At 42.4% G+C, this 20,071-nt stretch overlaps 1 protein-coding gene across 1 annotated transcript in view; it reads right to left on the reverse strand.

The window, feature by feature from the left end:
* Positions 1 to 3,890: 3,890 nt before the first annotated feature.
* The window catches only part of LOC144591016 (sodium channel protein type 4 subunit alpha-like), a 78,631-nt gene continuing 62,450 nt past the window's right edge, over positions 3,891 to 20,071 (reverse strand). The window contains exons 12-15 of the mRNA XM_078395363.1: positions 10,632 to 10,769; positions 9,637 to 9,741; positions 5,472 to 5,742; positions 3,891 to 5,134 (exon numbers count right to left, since the gene is read on the reverse strand). Coding sequence (XP_078251489.1) covers positions 3,891 to 5,134; positions 5,472 to 5,742; positions 9,637 to 9,741; positions 10,632 to 10,769 — 1,758 coding nt within the window. The remainder of the gene's footprint in view (positions 5,135 to 5,471; positions 5,743 to 9,636; positions 9,742 to 10,631; positions 10,770 to 20,071) is intronic.

Below are 20,071 nucleotides of genomic sequence, written 5' to 3' on the forward strand. Positions count from 1 at the left end.
TACATCATTATTAATGATCTGTTGCGCTACCTGCCAACAATCTTACATCATGGATTTGGCCTCAGTTATAAATAAATTTTTGGCTGTCTCACATGCAGTCAATTACAAGAATTCAACAATATTTACAAACTAAAGTTTGCCTAATGTCATTATATATAAAAAAGACATGCAGCTGTGCACAGGAATTTCTTCTCATCTTGGAGAACATTGATATTTTATCAGTGATTGGAATTACCACAATGCAGGTGAAGCTTCTGCCAAAGTAAGACTATGAGCTTTTGATGCAATTTCTCCCTCAGAGAGAGAAATTTAAATAACAGTAGACCAATGTTGAACATGAAAATAAATAGGTTTGCTAAAAACCAAAGGATTTTATATATACTACAGAGATCATCTGAGCAATTGCTAGTGGGCATTTGCTGTGCCTTTCCACACAATATCAAGCATTGGAGAATCATAGAATCATAGAGTGATACAGTGTGGAAACAGGCCCTTCAGCCCAACTTGCCCACACCGACCAACGTGTCCCAGCTACACTAGTCCCACCTGCCCACGTTTGGTCCATATTCCTCCAAAGCTGTCCTATTGATGTAGCTGTCTAGAGATGCAAAAAACTATGTTTTTTGACACGCACTGTTCAAGCTGGGTTCATATAATATTCATTTATTTATCTAGGTGCAACATAATCAGTGAAAGCAACAGTGATGAACAGGGCTTCCACCTTTCAATTCTATTCTATCATTTTGTTTAAGTCTATATAGATATTGGATTGGCAGCAGCAGGGATTATTGTCTCACTGCGGGAACACGAGTTTGCTGGCTGTTACCACCTTTGACAAATTTCAAGATAAAGAGAAAACTTGTGCAATGGGACTGCGAGATTGGATATGCCGACGTTGGGAGGGGTTAGGAAAATGATTTATAGTTCTGATGTTTATTCTGATCCAGTAAAAAAACCATTAATGCTTTAATAAATTAGTGGGGTCAATTTGTCTGAAATAAAAGCTACAGCATTAAAGGACTTTTTAATTTAAATAACTTTGAAATGAAACTGGAAAAATGACTTTTGAGCTAACATATAACACATGACTGTTATTTTAATAACTCTTACAAGGCAACCCAGGTTTTTACGCAGTATTATTTAAACAGATTTTAATTCCCATTGAGGGCAGGGGATTTATGGATATGGGATGCTAATTCATCTTATTTACAATACTGGGCCAAATTAGGATGGCACGGTGGTGCAACAGTAATGTTACTGCCTTACAGCGCCAGAGACCCAGGTTCGATCCTGACTATGGGTGCTGTCTGTACGGAGGTTGTACTAATCAAGAATCTATCAATCTCTGCCTTTTCATACAAAGAATAATGGAAATTGGAAACCTCTTCCAAATTATTGGAACTGGAGTTTAAAAATCTGAGATTGATAATCAGAGAGATATTAATAAATAAAGAGCTAAAATGACGCAATGTTTGTTACTAATTAACCACCCTCTAATTAAATGTAGTTAGCTGCACTGAGTAGCTGAAAGTCTTTCTCCATTCCTATATTTACCACAGGTAAACATGAGCATTTAATGTTCTCGAGATCATAGACATCATGCAACTTGACTGAAGATAGCAAAAACTGCTGGAGTAACTCAGCGGGACAGGCAGCATCTCTGGAGAGAAGGAATGGGTGACTGAAGAAGGGTCTCGACCCGAAACATCACCCATTCCTTCTCTCCAGAGATGTTGCCTGTCCTGCTGAGTTACCCCAGCATTTTGTGTGTATCTGCAGTTTAAACCAGTATCTGCAGTTCCTCCCTCTCCGTGCAACTTGACTGTGAAGGCCATGCAATAACACCACTCAAATAAATGGAGGAAACACTTGTTAGACATTTAGTTCTTGCAGAAGGTGACTGAACGAAGTTAGACCAAAAAGGATTTCTCGAAGAGATGCCATTAAGAAAATATGTGATGTATTTCTGAATACTGAGATAATCCCAGTACATGCAAAAAAAGATTAAATTAATCTGGAAAATAGTTTGTTGTCACAAGGAACTGCAGATATTGGTTTAAGAAACTGCACTGGCCTAACTCAGCGGATCAGGCAGCATCTTTGGAGAACATTGTATGGACGTGGTGTTTTGGGTTGGGACCCGTCTTCAGGCTGTTTGCACCAGGGGCAGATAGTTGGAAAAGAGGTGGGAGCAGGACAACACCTGGCAAGTGATAGGTGGATACAAGTAAGTAGATTTTTGATTTGCTGATGGTTGGACATGAGCCAGATATCAAAGACAAATGTTAGGAAGATAAGGAGAGAAGCAGCCTGAATTGTGAAGCCAGAGGAAGGAATGTAGGTGAAAGGGGTCGGGGGAAGAGGAATAGAAGAAATGAGTGCACATCAAGATGGGGCACAGGGAAGGGAAGGGGGAAGAATATTTGTTTACACTTACATGAGGTCAGAGAGGAATATTTAACAAAGTATTCCTGAATTAGCATTCAGCCTCTTTTCCTATCTCTTCCGGGAAGCAGAAAAGTAGATAGTAGGTGTGTGGGCTGACTACCTTACGTCAGTGTGATGAACAAACATGAGCATTCGCCAGTCTGGGAGCTCTGCTTGCTCTCTCAATCTTCTCCATTTTACTGAGAGGTCCTGATATCAAGCATCATTGTTAAGGAAAGCAGCAAGACCTGTCAAATTTACCATATGCACTTTCTAACATTCTCCACTTTCATTGTTCGAGCCAAATTCCTAACACTTCAGACACAAAGGTGCATGGATTTACAATGCAATCGGCTTGTGAATGTGTGTTACAGTGTTTACCAAGAGGGTGAATAAGTTCTGTTCTGTTCTGAACAACTGTTGATTGAAAACAAAGTGTTAATGAACCAACACATGTAAGTTTATGAAGCACAATCACTGAGTTAATATATCAATGTTTAAAGGCTGTGGAAGAAATATTTTGCATTGTTTTTGCAATGTTAGCAACAGGACATGATTTTTTTACTATGACCACTGATAGATTTAGGGAAGGGACTCAGGTTTGCAAATGTGCGCAGGTGTGGACCAAAACTGAAAGTTAAAATATCTCATGCATTTACTCCAGAGAAATACCAGATTCATCGAATGCCATCCCACGTTGGTGCTCTGCAGCATATAAAAGTTATATGTAAAATAGTATTTGATCAGCTTAATTTAAAAAAGATTACAATTCAACAAATGAGCAGATGTCTTTCCTTTTTAAGATGCATTGTACAAAAAAAGTACCTATGTACTGTAATAAAAGTTAATTTAATGCTACGTACATTTTAGATAAGTGGTGTTTATCAGAATAGTAAAAGCACAGTATTAAAAGTGTTTTAAGTTGAATAACATTGAAATGAAATTGGAAAATGGCTTTGAACTAGCCTCTCGTATGATAACCTTTATAACTTTTGAAGGGCAATGCTGGATGTTGTCTAGTGTTACTTAAATGCAGCATATCTGATATATACACCATCACTGAACAAGGCCCAGCAAACTCCACCGAAGGATAGCAAATGGTTCAAAAACTCTTTAATAATCTGCCACATCATTGTTACTCTCTTCTACCCAAAGCAATCGTGACACTGGAGAAATGCATACTTGAGTTGCAATAAGCATTTTGTCGCAGCCTTGATTGCAGTCGTTGGAACTGGGGAACATTCTTTGTAAAAGATGGGAGTTTGCTCTTGCACAAGAATTTTAATAGGGAGTGTTCTCCCACACTTTGCAGCAAAGACCAGTTGCAAATCCATTCCCCATATGTTGACTGGAAACTATCAGTGCTAGAAAACTGGAGACAAAGTGACATTCTTGAGGGTGCTTGTGTCAGACACTTGGCACCTTGTGCTCTTCCTCAGAAGCTTGACTCTATGCGAGCCCAACTATACAACCGACTCTCTGATGTCCTTTGATTCAGGAAACCAGTCTGTTAGTTCATCTGTAGGTACTTCTCCTTCTGGAGCAGTCACTCCTGATTCAAGGGGAATATCCGTCACATCTTGCGGAGTTGTTGGTGTTTCTTGAGCTAAGGTTGGTGGACTTCCCTGGTCAGGTTGGTAGTTACCATAGTTTTGACTTAACCTGACTGCGATCAACCCTTCCTTCTCTGGAGCCTCTTCATCGGGTAGGATGGAGTCAGATAGGCTTTGGCGGTACAGGTAAGATGCGTGCTTGACAGTACGCTTCAGCAGGTGACGACGGAAAGCTCGTTGAATTTTGATCGCACAAACCTCCTCTTGCTTCCTTCGAAGTGTGGTGGTGATGGGTTCATAGGAAACCTTTGAAGGGTTGGCGGCCATGAATTTCTCTTCCATTGACTCCTTCAGCGCACCCATTTCTTCAGATTCCCCCAAGACTTCCTTGGTGAATGCAAAGAGTATGTCCAGGCAGTGTATTTTGTCACCAATCACCATCGGTAGGTCCATGGTAATCAGTTTGATCTTGTTCGGTTTGGCAATCCGCAATGGCTCCTTCAGAGTGTCGGCAAAGTCGGATAATCTAGCGTACTCGACAAATTGTGTGGCTTCTGGATCAAACTTTTCCCAGACCTCGTAGAACATTTCAAAGTCATCCTCGCACAGAGGCTCAGCACTCTCCTCAGTTGCCACGTTAAAGTTCTCCAGGATGATGGCTATGTACATGTTCACCACAATCAGGAAGGAGACGATGATGTAACTGACAAAGAAGACGACCCCCATCAATGGGTTTCCGCAGTTGCCCTTTACCGTGGTGCCCGGATTGTACGCATCGGGGTCGCAGTCGGGGGGACTGCTGTTCATGATGGGCAGAAGCAGTCCATCCCAGCCTGCCGACGTGGTGATCATGAACAGGCAAATCATGCTGTTGCCAAACGTCTCAAAGTTGAACATGTCATCGATACCCGCTTCTTTCTTCACATAGGCAAAGTTGGACATCCCAAATATGGAGTAGATGAACATAACCAGAAAGAGTAAAAGCCCAATGTTGAATAAAGCCGGGAGAGACATCATCAAGGCAAACAGCAGAGTTCGAATTCCTTTCGCTCCTCTGATAAGTCGAAGCACACGGCCGATTCTGGCCAACCTAATGACCCTAAACAGGGTAGGTGATACAAAGTACTTCTCTATGATATCTGCCAGCATAATACCTGAAACAAGTGAAAATGGGAGATCATTAAAATTGTTTCATGTGAAAATAGTCAATTATTGGAGATACATGGTAAAGGTGGAGAACACCATGGGTGGGTCAACATGATAAAGACAACATTCACTTTCCATTGGCTGTTGCAGACTTACATCCTCCTCTATTAACAACACTTCTGTTTCTTTTAAATTATTATTTCTAAGTCCACTCACCACGATAAATATATCTAGCTAGGCATTGAAGATAGACACAAAATGCGGACTCAGTGGGCCGAAGGGGCCTGGTTCCACGCTGTATCTCTAAACTAAACTAAACTTAACTAAGGTCTATTTCCAACTTACCTACGACAGAAAGAATCACTACCACAAAATCAAAAATATTCCATCCAATGGTGAAGTAATAGTATCTCAGGCCAATCATCTTGAGGATGCATTCACATGTAAACACAACAATAAACACCAGGTTGACCAAGAAAAGAATCTCATCTGTTTCTTTGCTTTGGTCCTCAGTTTCCACCATCATGGTCACCATGTTGAGGCAGATGAGAATCATAATAAAAATATCAAAGGCTTGATTGCTGACCAAGTCATAGAAGGCTCCTTGACATTTATTCTGTGAGGTGAGGAAGGAAGAAGGGAAGAAAATAAAACATAGCTCATTCCCTCTTCTCCTCTCTCCCATCGGGCAGAATATACAAAAGCTTGAAAGCATGTGCAGATAACCCTCATTGTAATGGACCAAAGTGCGGAGGAATGCTATATGTAATTGCCACATGCCCGCTACTACTGAATAAGGGGTTTGCTCCAACCACCTAGACGTCACTTTGTGAAACAACGAGTTGCTTTCAAATACAAGGTTCTTTTTGACAGCGAAAAATGTATTTTTGTTACTGCTAGCTAAAAATAGTAAAGCTCTTTATTACGATGTTTAATAGGGTATTCATTGCACGTGTGCATTGAAGCAATTGCTCGTCAATTTTAATGGCCTCCCGCAATGTAACTATTTGCCCGTATTCTTAAAGAGACAATGGTGTCTGATTACTGTGGGGATGCTATGTCTGTTATAACGAAAATCCGTTATAAAGAGGTTGCTAATAATGTGGGTAGATTGTATCGTCATATTCAAGAACACCTCTTCCTTTAGTTTAGTTTAGATTAGAAATACAGCGTGGAAACAGGGCCTTTGGGCCACTGAGTCTGCACCGACCAGCAATCCCCTGTACACTAGCACTATCCTACACACTAGCGACAATTTACACTTTACAGAAGCCAATTAACCTGCAAACCTGTACATCTTTGGAGTGTTGGAGGAAACCGGAGCACCTGGAGAAAACCCACACGGTCACAGGGAAAACGTACAAACTCCAAACAGACAGCACCCATAGTAAGGATCGATCCTGGGTCTCTAGCGTTGTAAGGCAGCAAATTTACCGCTGGGCCACCTTGCGGTATTTTGAATTAATGTCTCATAAACTAAAGATGAATGACCTATTTCCCAGTCTACCTTGTGAGGCCTTGCACTTTTTAATCTACACTTTATCTGTAGCTGTAACATTATATTCTACACATTGTGTCCTTTCTCTTTTTGCACTACCTGGGCTTGTACATGGTTTGATGGTACTGATGTATGGTATGGTTTGCCTGGATAGCACCCAATCCAAGTTTTTAATTGTACGTCAGTGCACTCAACAATACCAACCCAATACTAATACCAAAAGCCAAATGTTGCAGCTGCTGGAAATCTGAAATTAAACAAAAAATGCTGACGTTTTTTAGTAATGGGTGACGTTTCGGGTTGAGACCCTTCTTCAGAGACTGAAGACAGGTCTCAACCAGAAACATCACCCATTCTTTCTCTCCAGAGATGCTTGCTGTCCCGCTGAGTTATTCCAGCATTTTGTGTCCATAATCTGATCAATCACAGATCTGTTAAGTGTCAGGTATCTCAAACTAGAGTCAGTCAGGGCTTGGGTCAGGGTACTGAGATCAGGTTAAGGCTGTTTATTTATTATATGCACTATATGAACCAGAACAATGAAATTCTTTCTTGTTCTGGCACACAATAAATTGAGAAAATAAGATAGGGAGAGTTTAGGAACTGAGGGCATAGCCTCAGAATAAAAGGATATATCTTTACAATGGAGATGAGAACAAATTTCTTTTGCCAGATGGCTGTGAATCTGTGGAATTCATTAGCACAGATGACTGTGGAGGCCAGGTCAGTTTTTAAAGCAGAGATTCATAGATTTCTAGTCAGGGCGACAAAGTTACAGGGAGAAGGCAGGAGAATGGAGTTGAGAAGGAAAAAATAGATCAGCCATGATCGAATGGTGGAGCAGGCTCAATGGGCCAAATGGCCTAATTCTGCTCCTATGTCTTATAGTCTTATGGAATGGAGTTTTTGATAGGAGTGGTGGAAATCATGGATTCCATTGGGAGCCTTGAACTATCAGAGGGTTGGAATCTTTGTGGTTGATCACTAGGATCACTGGTTTAGGAGTTGGGGATGGTCATATGGTGACGGTCAATGTTGACTAGTGGAGGGGTGTGCAACTGGATGGTGGGAGGATCATAGGTAAGGATGTGGGTTTTCTGAGGAATATAGGAAACGTGAGACATATCTTAGTGTGTTCCAGTCAAGAACTATGCAGTGGAAAGATGGCTTCACCAGGGGTAGACACAAAATGCTGGAGTAACTCAGCGAGACAGGCAGCAACTCTGGAGAGAAGGAATGGGTGATGTTTCAGGTCGAGACCTTTCTTCAGACTGATGTCAGGGGAGGGGGCGTCCCTCAGTCTGAAGAAGGGTCTCGACCTGAAACGTCACCCATTCCTTCTCTCCAGAGATGCTGCCTGACCCGCTGGGTTACTCCAGAATTTTGTGTCTACCTTCGATTTAAAGCAGCATCTGCAGTTTTTTCCTACACTTCTTCACCAGGGGTAATCAGTGATGGCTACTCCTAGGGCAACAATGGATTACTTTTCTCATCAATGCTCCCTGAGCATGATTGCAAAGGGAATGACAAAACTAGATACATGTTTGATGTGGAAACTCCATCTGAGGTGCAAACAAGGAACTCACATGTGGAAATATCTGGTTGAATTATTTTCATATTTCACTGCATCCAATCTTTCTTTTCAATAACATAATGCTGGAATAATCTCCTCGTGATCGATAAGCGTTGCTTGGTGGAAACTGGCTGGAAATTTTGCAGATGTAATAATGGAGAAAATACATAATCAAGCCCTTTGGAATTGCTGGGGTGTTGGAGGTCATAGCACATTACCTGAAACACAAAGTGCTGGACTAGCTCAGCATGTCAGGCAGCATCTCTGGAGGACATGAACAGGTCATAGATAGGAGTAGAATTCAGCCATTCGGACCATCGTACTCAGCCATTCACTCATGGCTGATGTCTCTATCCCTCCTCACCCCATTCTCCTGCCTTCTCTCCATAACCTCTGACACGTACTAATCAAGAATCTATCTATCTCTGCCTTAACAATATCCACTGACATGGCCTCCACAGCCTTCTGTGGCAAAGAGTTCCACAGATTCACCACCCACTGATTAAAGAAACTTCTCATCTCCTTCCTAAAAGAACGTCCTTTAATTCTGAGTCTATGACCTCTAGTCCTAGACTCATCCAGTAGTGGAAACATCCTCTCCACATGTAATAGGTGATGTTTTGGGTCCGCACCCTTGAGGCTCAGAATCTGAAGAAGGGTCCTGACCCAAAATGTCACCTATGAATGTCCTGCAGAGGTGCTGCCTGACCCATTGAGTTACTCCAGCACTTTGTGTTCTACGCAAGATTCCAGTATCTGCAGTTCCTTGTGTCTACAGTTTATTATTGGTAATGCCCCAGAATTTGCCAACTCCTTGATAGTCGTTCCATCCAACTGAATGGAGATGGACAGTGCAAGAATACATCACTCATCCAGTAATGTTATCTTGAACAACACTGCAGGGAACTCAGGCTTCCTTTTGGTGTTGATGAGATGACATCACAGATTGGCTGAGTGACGTCACACTTAGCCAGTCACTGACATCATTCATCTCACTCCAAACATGGTGGATATTTGAAGTTTGTACACTCTCTATATTTCACCCAAGCCAATCTGAAGAAGTAACTTGCAGAGCGGTGCGGTGGCGCAGCAGTAGAGTTGCTGCCTTACAATGCTTGCAGCGCCAGAGACCTGGGTTTGATCCCAACTAGAGCTGCTGTCCGTACGGAGTTTGTACGTTCTCCCTGTGACTCTGTTTTTTTCCGAGATCTTCGGTTTCCTCCCACACTCCAAAGACGTATAGGTTTGTAAGTTAATTGGCTCGGTATAAATGTAAATTGTTCTTAGTGTGTGTAGGATAGTGTTAATGTGCGGGGATCGCCGGTTGGTGCGGACTCGCTGGGCCAAAGGGTCTGTTTCCACAGAATCTCTCAACTAAAACTAAACTAAACTTGAATAGACATGCCTAAGTTTCATATGGATCTAACGTTTACACTTACATTTGGTCTTGGGATGGGTTTTTGAGGTTTCTTCGAGCCAAGTTTCTTCATGGCGTTATAATATTTCTTCTGTTCTTCGGTCATAAATATATCTTTTCCTCCAAAGTGAAGATGAGAACACTTACAATTATTTCAGGAAAATTCAAAAATGTCCAGCAAGCTCAAAGAAAAACAGAGGTATTCTGCTGAACTCATTAACAGTAATATCGAGAATAATGCATCATGAAGCCCCTGTTTTGGTGTGGAGCTGCAGTCCAAATGTCCACATTTTCTTCCAATTAACAGGCAGAAAGGGATATTAGTTGCTTGCAAGGGAAAAAGCCACAAAAAATGGAGTGTCAATGCAGGTTGTAGGGGCAGAATAGAAAATTCAACCATTCAACAGTGATGGTGATTGTCCTGAGACCAAAGAGGGTGGCAAGTATTTGACTCTTTCTGGACTCATCACGACAAATTGGGTAATCAAATTCAGTAACGTTGCAGGTCGGCACCAGATAAAAAGAAAACTGTCAGATTTTAAAAGGCGACTTTGTCAATAATATTATCAAGAGAGGGAAATGGTCACGTCTGGCAACTCCACTCCCATGCATCATGGTTGACACAGTGGCCTTCTCGGAAACTAGAGGCATGGGGTAAGAACAACCTTTAGCAGGAAGTCAAATATATATTGACAAGAACGAGAGATATATCTCGGCATTGTAGTTAGTAAAATCCAATCCAGAAAATATACGTCAGAATAGCTTGGAAACAGTTAAATAAGCACATATTAATTCCATCACTGTGTTGGATTTTAACATAGAAACTTAGAGTGAAAGATTATCTTATCTGGTGTATCATTATTTCTGAAGTGTTGTTAATATCCATTTATAAGTCAAAATAAAAAGGTATATAGACAAGGTATGAAATTTGTTTAAATCTAATCGTAGCTAGAATATGTACTTCTTAAAATCTTAAGACTGTAGGAAATGTGAACCATGCAAAGAGGGGATACTTATCTTTTTCTTTTGTTGGTTAAAGTTGTCAATAATTACACCAATGAAGAGGTTGAGGGTGAAGAATGCTCCGAAGATGATGAAGATGACGAAGTACAGGTACATGTAGAGGTTAATTTCATAGGATGGCTGCTGGCCCACCTACAAAGGGGAACACTTGTTAATGCAGGTCACCTCTGAGCTTGTAGAATGAATGGTTTATTGTCACTGAATTTCATTCAAAAATGCCATCATTGTTCTTGTAAATGGGGAATGTTTGGTTGTGGGAGGAATACTGTAAATATTCCTTGGAATCATAACATCTGGGGGTGTCAATTGGAAATCACAAGTGATGTTGATTTAGACTTGTGTGTATTAATGTATATAATCACAGTACAGCACAGTGGCACAGTGGTAGAGTTGCTGCCTTACAACACCAGAGACCTGGGTTCAATCCTGACCACGTGTGCTGTCCGAACAGTGTTTGTACATTCTCCCTGTGACCGTATAGGTTTTCTCCGGGTGTTCCAGTTTCCTTCCACACTCCAAAGACATACAGGTTTGTAGGTTAATTGGCTTCAATAAGTTGTAAAATTGTAAATTGTCCCTAGTGTGTGCAGGATAGTGCGAGTGTACAGGGTGATCACTGGTTGGCATGGACTCAGTGGGCCGAAGGGCTTGTTCTAAAGTAAACTATCTCTAAAGTAAAGTCTAAAGATATACCATTATCTGATCTGATTGAAGAGCATGCAAAACAAAGCTTTTCACTTAAACCTCATCAGAGAATGGGGGCCTGCGTTGGAAATTACTGGGACAGGGGGCTTGAAGGATTACTGGGAGTGAGCAGGTGGTGGAGTTGAGGACAGTTACATGGTCAAAGAGTTGAGTTTAGTTGAGTTTATTGTCGCCTGTACCGAGGTAAGTGAAAAGCTTTTGTTGTGAGCTAACCAACCAGCGAAAAGACAATACATGATTACAATCGAGTCATCCACAATGTGTACAGATATATGATCAAGGAATAACGTGAATGACGTTTAGTTTAAGAAAAGGTCCAGTAAAGTCCAATCAAAGATAGTCCGAGGGTCTCCGATGAGGTGGCTCAGGACTGCTCTCTAGTTGTTGATAGGATGATTCAGTTGCCTGATAACAGCTGGGAAGAACTGTCCCTGAATCTGGACCTGTGCGTTTTCACACTTTTACACCTCCTGCCAGACGGGAGAGGGTGGGTGGGTGGGGGTGGGGGGGGGGGGGGGTGGGGGGGAGGCAGGTATCATGAGATTGTTTTCTTGCTGATAATTTGATAGCAGGGCAATAATGATCTTTCCCCAAGTGCTCAATATTTCTTCCTAACCATCCATCAGGGTGGTTAGCTGAGCATTTTTCTCATTCCAAGGAGAAGGTCCTTGCCAAGTTTAATTTTTGCATAAGGACAAAGACCACATCTCGTAACAATTTACTGTGTGGAAAGTACTTTGAATGTTTCTGGAAGAACAGTTATATCAATGGAGTAATCCTATTTAAAGATCATAAAATACCGGAGGGAAAATGGGACAGGAATTTGGGGGAAAGAGGAAGAGAGAGGCCAGGAGCAACATGGGAGTTGTGAGGGAGCACGAAAGTTGCGGGCAAAGGAAAAGTAGGATTGCCTCTAACCTCACAATGGTCAGCATGTACAATATTAAATAGAGAAATGGCCATTCTGCACAATGTCAATATGGTATATTCATCAATATATCATTTAAACTCTCTTTAAACTGGGCATTCAATCTACAGGGATCATAACCTGGATTTGTCCCAAGTCAGGTAATGCCAGACGCCCAATAGTCAGACGAGAGGAAGATTTTCCATTTAGCAGTGAGCACTGTTGGCTTGCCAGAGAGCACCATATAAATGGAAACACCTTGGAACCATGTCCCAGCACACACTGAGACCCGGGTGCCATCTGTAAGGAGTTTGAACATTATCACTGTGACCGCAGGGTTTTTTCCAGTTGCTCCGGTCGCTTCCCGCACTCTAAAGACATACAGGTTTGTAGGTTCATTGACTTCAGTAAAAATTGTAAATTGTCCCTTGCATGTAGGACAGTGCCAGTGTGTGGGAATCGCTGGTCGGTGCAGACTTCGTGGGCCGAAGGGCCTGTTTTCACAATGTATCTTGAAACTAGTTAAGTCATCTATATTTTAATTAAATCTCCTCATATTTCCCTCAATACCCCAAACCCCCAGATTCTACCACTCAGTTACACCCCAGGGACAAATTACAGGGACCAACTAACCCACCAACCTATGTGTCTTTAGGATGGGGGAAGAATCTGGAGCACTCAGAGGAAACCCACAAAGTACATACTCCAAACAGACGGCAAGCAAGCAAGGTCAGGACTGAATCCAGATGTCTGGTGCTGTGACAGTGGCTCCAACAGCTGTGCCGCCGGGCTGCCTCAATGACGCCAAGCCACATGTATGATGACAAGTTCCATCCATGCCGTTCTTATTGTTTGAAGTACAACAGTGGCCATCTTGAGGAGCAATGAATTGAAAGTGCATCATTAAAATGGAAAAGGAAAGGGGAAACGAATTTGATTACATGACATCCCAAAACACTTTATGGCCTGTGAAGGGCTTTTGAGGTTTAGTTAATTTAGTTTAGAGATACAATACACAAACTGGCCCTTCAGCCCACCGAGTCCGCACCAACCAGCAATCCCCACACATTATCCTACAACAGGGACAATTTAAAAATCATTCAAACCAAGCCATTAACCCACAAACCTGAAGAAGGGTCTCGACCCGAAACGGAGTCGGAAGAAGGGTCTCCACCCAAAACGTCATCCATTCCTTCACTCCAGAGATGCTGGCTGTCCCGCTGAGTTACTCCAGCTTCTTGTGTCTACCTTCGATTTAAATCAGCACCTGCAGTTCTTTCCTACACAACTTACAACCCTGTATGTCTTTGGAGTGTGGGAGGAAACCAAAGTTCTCTGGAAAAACCCATGCAGGTCACAAGGAGAACGGACAAACTCCGTACAGACAGCACCCATAGTCGGGATCGAACCTGGGTCTCTGGCGCTGCAAGGCAGCAACTCTACCGCTGCGCCACCGTGCCGCCTGTCGCAAATGCAGTAAACACAATTGAAAAGAAACATAGTCTGGAATCACAAAACAATAAGAATAACATTTGAGCCTTTCCTGATAGAACCTTTCATTGCTTCGAAACTTGTCAATGGTTGCTTTCTATTTGTCTTTATTTCACCTGAGGAATAAACTCCAGGAAGCCACCAGAAAATGTTCATGCATATTTTTTCACACTTTATATTAAAATAGCTCTTGTGTTTTAAGCTCTAACTGTATCGTATTATTCTAGAAAGCCTGTCAGTCATTAGAGACCAATGATCACTGTGCCCATTGTCACACAGAAGGTGTCCCTGTATTTGCTGTGGATTGGCTTATCGATGAATTGTCCAAAATGATCACTTTGTACAATTTTGTGCCGATTTTTTCAGGTTAAGTTTGCATCTGAGGAGACAATTTAATAGGCAAGAGGTTAAAATACTTTCATGTTTTACGAGTAACAGCAATATATGGTTACCTTATATGATGCAGAAAATGTGTCAGACATGCCAGAGAGTTGAAGAGACGGGATAAACGCCAGAGCTATATTCATTGCATTCATGTTGGTGTTTGAAAGATTCAAATTACTATCAGCAGGATTATTAATAGGTCACCAGGAACTGGCGGCACGGGGCCAAATAGAGATGGTAGCAGTTCTTACGTATCAAGATATCTATGAGGGCGGTCCGTTGGTAAAAGAACTGCTAAGCATCCTGTGTGTGGAATCGGCCAAAAAGTTGAAGCCACAACTTCAGCATTTAGGTCATGAGATACCAACATTGCTGCTCTGGCTACGTTAGTAGCTGCTTAGAACTTCATCGGCGCAAATTTGGTTGCATAGACCGCTGAGAGTACGTAGCGTAGTCAGGTTATGATATCAATCAGCGTGTAAAGCTGATTTAATGCCTGCACTGCCATTTTAAACTTTAAAACTGCAGTGAATGCACTCCCTCAACTCTGGATAGTTCATTCAGTTCCAGCGAGAAGCCACTCCATCAGCTTCTTTTACAGGAATGTGGGTTACTCAATGACTGATTTCAATTGAGTTTTGCTTGGATGCGCAATTATTTCATGTTTTCTTAAATTCTTAAAATATATTTAAAGTCTCCAGTAAGTGGTATGATAAATGCCAGTAACCTTATCCTGAATCCAAGGCTTCAGCAGAAACTATTGTCTCCCAGTATAATTTAATCTAGTTTAGTTTAGTTTAGTTTAGTTTATTGTCACGTGTACTGAGGTACAGTGAAAAGCTTTTGTTGTGTGCTAACCAGTCAGCAGAAAGACAAAACATGATTACAATCAAGCCATCCACAGTGTAGAGATTCAATAAGTGCTTTAACAGAGTGGAGTGATTGAAATGCGTGATTGCAGATCCACTCTGTGACCAGCAGACAAAGAGTCTCCTGTGTTGGGCGCCATCTTGGAAGTGGCAACTGCAGTAATTCACTTGTGAATGAATCATTCGTGGACACACAGAATGGGGCAAACTGCTAGAAGATGGAGAAAGAGGAGAAGATGGCTTGCTCCATATCCACCAGATTTTCAGGGAAAAATTCTCCCATCTAAATATTCATAAATGGTGTATGGTCATTGTAAATCAATAAGAATATCTTCACTAAAATCTTTCATCTGTTGCGGGCAAAACTCCTACCTCAAAGTAAGGCATCTTGGTTAAAGTCAATGTGACAATAGCCATAAATAATAATGGTTTGGGTTGTTCCCCGGCTTCATGTAGAGAGGGTTTGTTATAGCTCACAGTTTGCTGGTGGTGACATTTCATTCCTATTTCCCAGAGAGCCGTAAGCTGTGAGTGTGATTTTGCAATGATTTAGGCTTTGTCGGCGTTTTACCTGGAATATTTAGGCAGCACGGTGGCACAGCAGATAGAACTGCTGTCTCTCAGTGCCAGAGACCCAGGTACGATCCTGACCTTGGATGCTGTCTGTGCAGAGTTTGCGCATTCTTCACTGTGTGGGTTTCATCCTGGGGCTCCAGTTTCTTCCCACATCCCAAAGACAAGTTTGTAGTTTAATTGGCTCTCTGTAAAGTGCCCCTAGTGTGTAGTGTGGTGGAAAGTGTGAACAGGTGATCGATGGTTGGTTTAGTTCAGTTTAGAGACACAGCGCAGAAACAGGTCCTTCGGCCTACCAAGTTCGCACCGACCAACAATCCCCGCACATTAACCACACACCAGGGACAATTTTACATTTATACCAAGCCAATTAACCTACAAACCTGTACATATTTGGCATGTGGGAGGAAACTGAAGATCTCGGAGAAAACCTACACGATCACAGGGAGAACGTACAAACTCCATACAGACAGCATTCGTAGTCAGGATCGAACCCGGGTCTCTAACACTGTAAGCGCTGTAAGGCAGCAACTCTACCTCTGCCCCACAGTCGGTGTGAACCCGATGGGTCAAAAGGCCTGTTTCCATGCTGTATCTTGAAACTAAACTAAACTCAAGGCAGAGACTTTAATTGACTACATACAGATGGTGCTTGGTTGAATGTTGCATAACATTGCATGTCATCTCTGCTCTTTACAGAACATGAAGGGACTATTTTAATTCCTTCAATATTCAGTTGAAGTCCAACCATAGATAGCAGATAACATTATCAATTACTGTCCATGTTACCAGCTGCAGTCTTGACGCCTGGTACCTTGGCAACAGTGACGATTGTCTGTTGTACCATCTGCACTTTTTACTTTAGTTTAGTTCAGTTTAGAGATACAGCGTGGAAACAGGCCCTTTGGCCCACCGAGTCTGCTCCAACCTGCAATTCCCACACACTAACACTATCCTACACACACTAGGGACTATTTACAATTATGCCAAAGCCAATTAGTCTCCAAACCTGTATGTCTTTGGAGCGTGGGAGGAAACCGGTGCACCCGGAGAAAACCCACGCAGGTCACAGGGAGAACGTAGAAACTCCGTACAGACAGCACCCATGGCCAAGGTGGAACCTGGTGCTGTCAGGCAGCAACTCTACCGCTGTGTGACCATGCTGCCCGTGAACCAAGGTGAGCAATCAATGGATGAAGAGTGGGCAAGAGGGGTTTTGATGCCAGTGTGCAAACAATGCACAGTTGCCAATTATGCTGCAATAAAAGTATTGACATGCTGCAGCAATGCATGCACTGCCTGGGCTGCTGAGGAGGGGCCCTGCTGTATTAGCAGGAAGAACAGCAAACACATGGCCTGGTGCCTGGTGCAGATCCTGGTTCACATTTGCCCACACTAAATATCAAGCAAACACGTTCATAGATTCATAACTTATAGGCGCAGAATTAGGCCACTCATCCCATCAAGTCTACTTCATCATTCAATCACGGCTGATCTATCTTTCCCTCTCAACCCCATTCTCCTGCCTTCTCCCCATAACCGCTAACACAAACGAGAAAGATGAGCAGGAAGAAGTAAGTATGTACATGGTCACTATCTAGACAGTGTACGTCACCAACTCATGTGCAGGAAGGAATTCTCATTAGGCCAGAGTTCTCATTAGGCACTTGGAACAATTGGAATCTTAGTCTGAATTCCTCTTCAAGATCCAGTCTAATTGTTGCACAAGAAGATAACAGAAGTGAGCAGGGAAAGTCCATGTAATCTTGAGCCTCCGGCACCTTTGAGACAGATCAGACCTCAACTCCCTTTTCCTGCCCAATCATCTTTCCCTCAATCAAGAAATCTATCAATTTTGCTTTTAAATATAATCACTGACTAACACAAATGCAATCACCAACAGAGCCTTCACTAACCTCTCAGGTGCAGAATTCCAAAGGTTTACACCTATTGTGTGAAAATATTTCATCTTATTTCTAAGTTAAATAGCTTACCCCTTATTTTAAGACTGTCAGCCCTGGTTCTGAGCTACTCAGTAAACATCCTATATCTACCCAAGTATTTTGTACATCTTAATAGGTCATCTCGTTCTTACAAAATCTCAGTTCAGTTTAGTTTCAGTTCAGATCCACCGGGTGGCGCCGTCAGCGATGGCAGCCTTACCAACGGCTTGTCTATCTTTTCGTCTTTTAGTTATTTTTAGTGTATTTTTAAAAGCATGTGTTAATGTTCTCTGGTTTGTTTTATGTGGGGGGGGAGGGCATTGGGGGAAACTTTTTTTCAATCTCTCACCTTGCCAGAGATGCGATTGTTTTCCGGATCGTATCTCCGGTCGCTCTGCGGCCTAACATCACGGAGCTGGTGGTCTTGCTCGAGACTGACTTTGAGCCCCACCGCGGGGCCGTGGACTTACCATCGGAGCCTGTGAACCCTTGCCTAGGATCGACGCTCCAACCGCGGCCTGTGGTTTTCACCATCGAGGAGCTCACAGTCTCGGGCAGGGGCTGATGTCGGGAAGCTCCAAAGTCGCAGGAGGTTCGACTAGCTCGACCCGGGTCCCATTGCTTGGTGCGGGGGAGCTAAGATCCCCCTGATGTGGGAGCTTGATCGCCCCGACACAGAGGGCCCGACCGCCAGCTACGGGAGTCAAGATCGTTCCGTCTATGGAAGGCTCGAGGCCCCCGACCGCGGGAGAACAAAGAAGGGAAGAGATTGAACCTTTTTTGCCTTTCATCACAGTGAGGAATGTGGGGGAGTCACTGTGGTGGATGTTCATGTTAAAAATTTATTTGGGTGTCTTGTTACTCTTTATTGGTATGACTGTATGGCAAATCAAAATCCTCGTATGTTGCAAAACACACTTGGCTAATAAAGCACTATTATGATTATGATTATGATTTATTGTCATATGTACTGAGGTACAGTGAAAAGCTTTTGTTGTGTGCGTAAAGACAATACATGATTACAATCAAACCATTTACAGTGTATAGATATATGATAAGGGAATAACGTTTAGTACAAGGTAAAGCCAGTAAAGTCCGATCAAGGATAGTCCAAGGGTCACCAAAGAGGTAGACAGTTCAGGAGCATAGAAACCTTCCTTACTCAGTCTATCCTCATTTTACAGATTTGCCAACCCAGAACCAGTGTGAATATTTGCTGCACTCCCTGCTTGGCAAGTAATCTCTTAGATTCGATTAACAAAATACTCCATGTAGTTTTACCAGGGCTCCATATCATTTTAGATGGACATCTTTATTATTTCACAGTATAAGCCTGTGTACAATTTACCCTGTGTCCAAGCTCCAAGACATCCAAAGTTTTCAGGGACTCAAGATCACAGCGATATTTCTTTGAGGGGCAATATCTATGCAGACAAAATGTGTAGGAAGGATCTGCAGATGCTAGTTTATACTGAAGATATCGGGCGGCACAGTGGCATTTACTCTGTCTATTCCTCTCATGACCTCTATAAGATCACACCTCAACTTCCTGCACTCCAAGGAATAAAGTCCTAGCCTGCACAACCTCTCCCAAAAGCTCAGGCCCTCGAGTCCTGGCAACATCCTCGTAAATCTTCCCTTCACCCGTTTCAGCTTGACAACATCTTTCCTATAACAGGGTGACCAAAACTGAACACAATACTCTAAATGTGGCCTCATCAATGTCTTGTACAACTGTAACATGACCTCCCGACTTCTATACTCAATACATGTAGGAAAGAACTGGAGATGCAGGTTTAAATTGAAGATAGTCACAAAATGCTGGAGTAATTCAGCGGGACAGGCAGCATCTCTGGAGAGAAGGAATGGGTAACGTTTTGGGTCGAGACCCTTCTTCAGACCATCAGTCATTTTGTGTCTATCTTCTGTAGTCAATGCTCTGACTGATGAAGACTGATGAAGAGAAACAGGAAGTTGGAAAAATAAATTAACGTGTAAAATATAGCAAATCCCAATATATCTTGATGTGACATTAACCATAATTGAAAAAGATAGTAATTGTGAGTGCTTTACAACTCCAACCAATAGATACATTACCTAATTGAAAGCAATATAATCCAACAGTAGTCAGATTTCTGGGCCTTGTTCTCTGTGAATTTATGTTTATTGCTTCCTCACACTCCCCCAAGAAAGGACACATGCCAGGAAATTCAATCATTAAACACATTTTTTCCAGTGTCTGTAACTGACTTTTCCTGGCACGATTCTCAGAAGCAACTATTTTCAGGTTTGTTTTGCATCTCTAAAGATAGAGACATAAGAGTTGAACGGCAGGCTAACAGCCTTTCTGCCAAAAACATCTGTGCCAACCATCAAGCCCCTAATCCCATTTTATTCTACCCATATTCCCATCAACTTTAGTCAGATGATACCACTCATTCACACACTAGGAGCACCTTATAGCAGTGCAGTAACCTACACCAATCAACTACCTTGTCAAGGCCAGCAACATAATCAAGGACAAGTTGCACCCTGGCCACTCCCTCTTCTCCCCTCTCCCAC

Source organism: Rhinoraja longicauda, unplaced genomic scaffold, assembly GCF_053455715.1.
Source record: "Rhinoraja longicauda isolate Sanriku21f unplaced genomic scaffold, sRhiLon1.1 Scf000490, whole genome shotgun sequence".
In the NCBI taxonomy this organism is placed as follows: domain Eukaryota; kingdom Metazoa; phylum Chordata; class Chondrichthyes; order Rajiformes; family Arhynchobatidae; genus Rhinoraja; species Rhinoraja longicauda.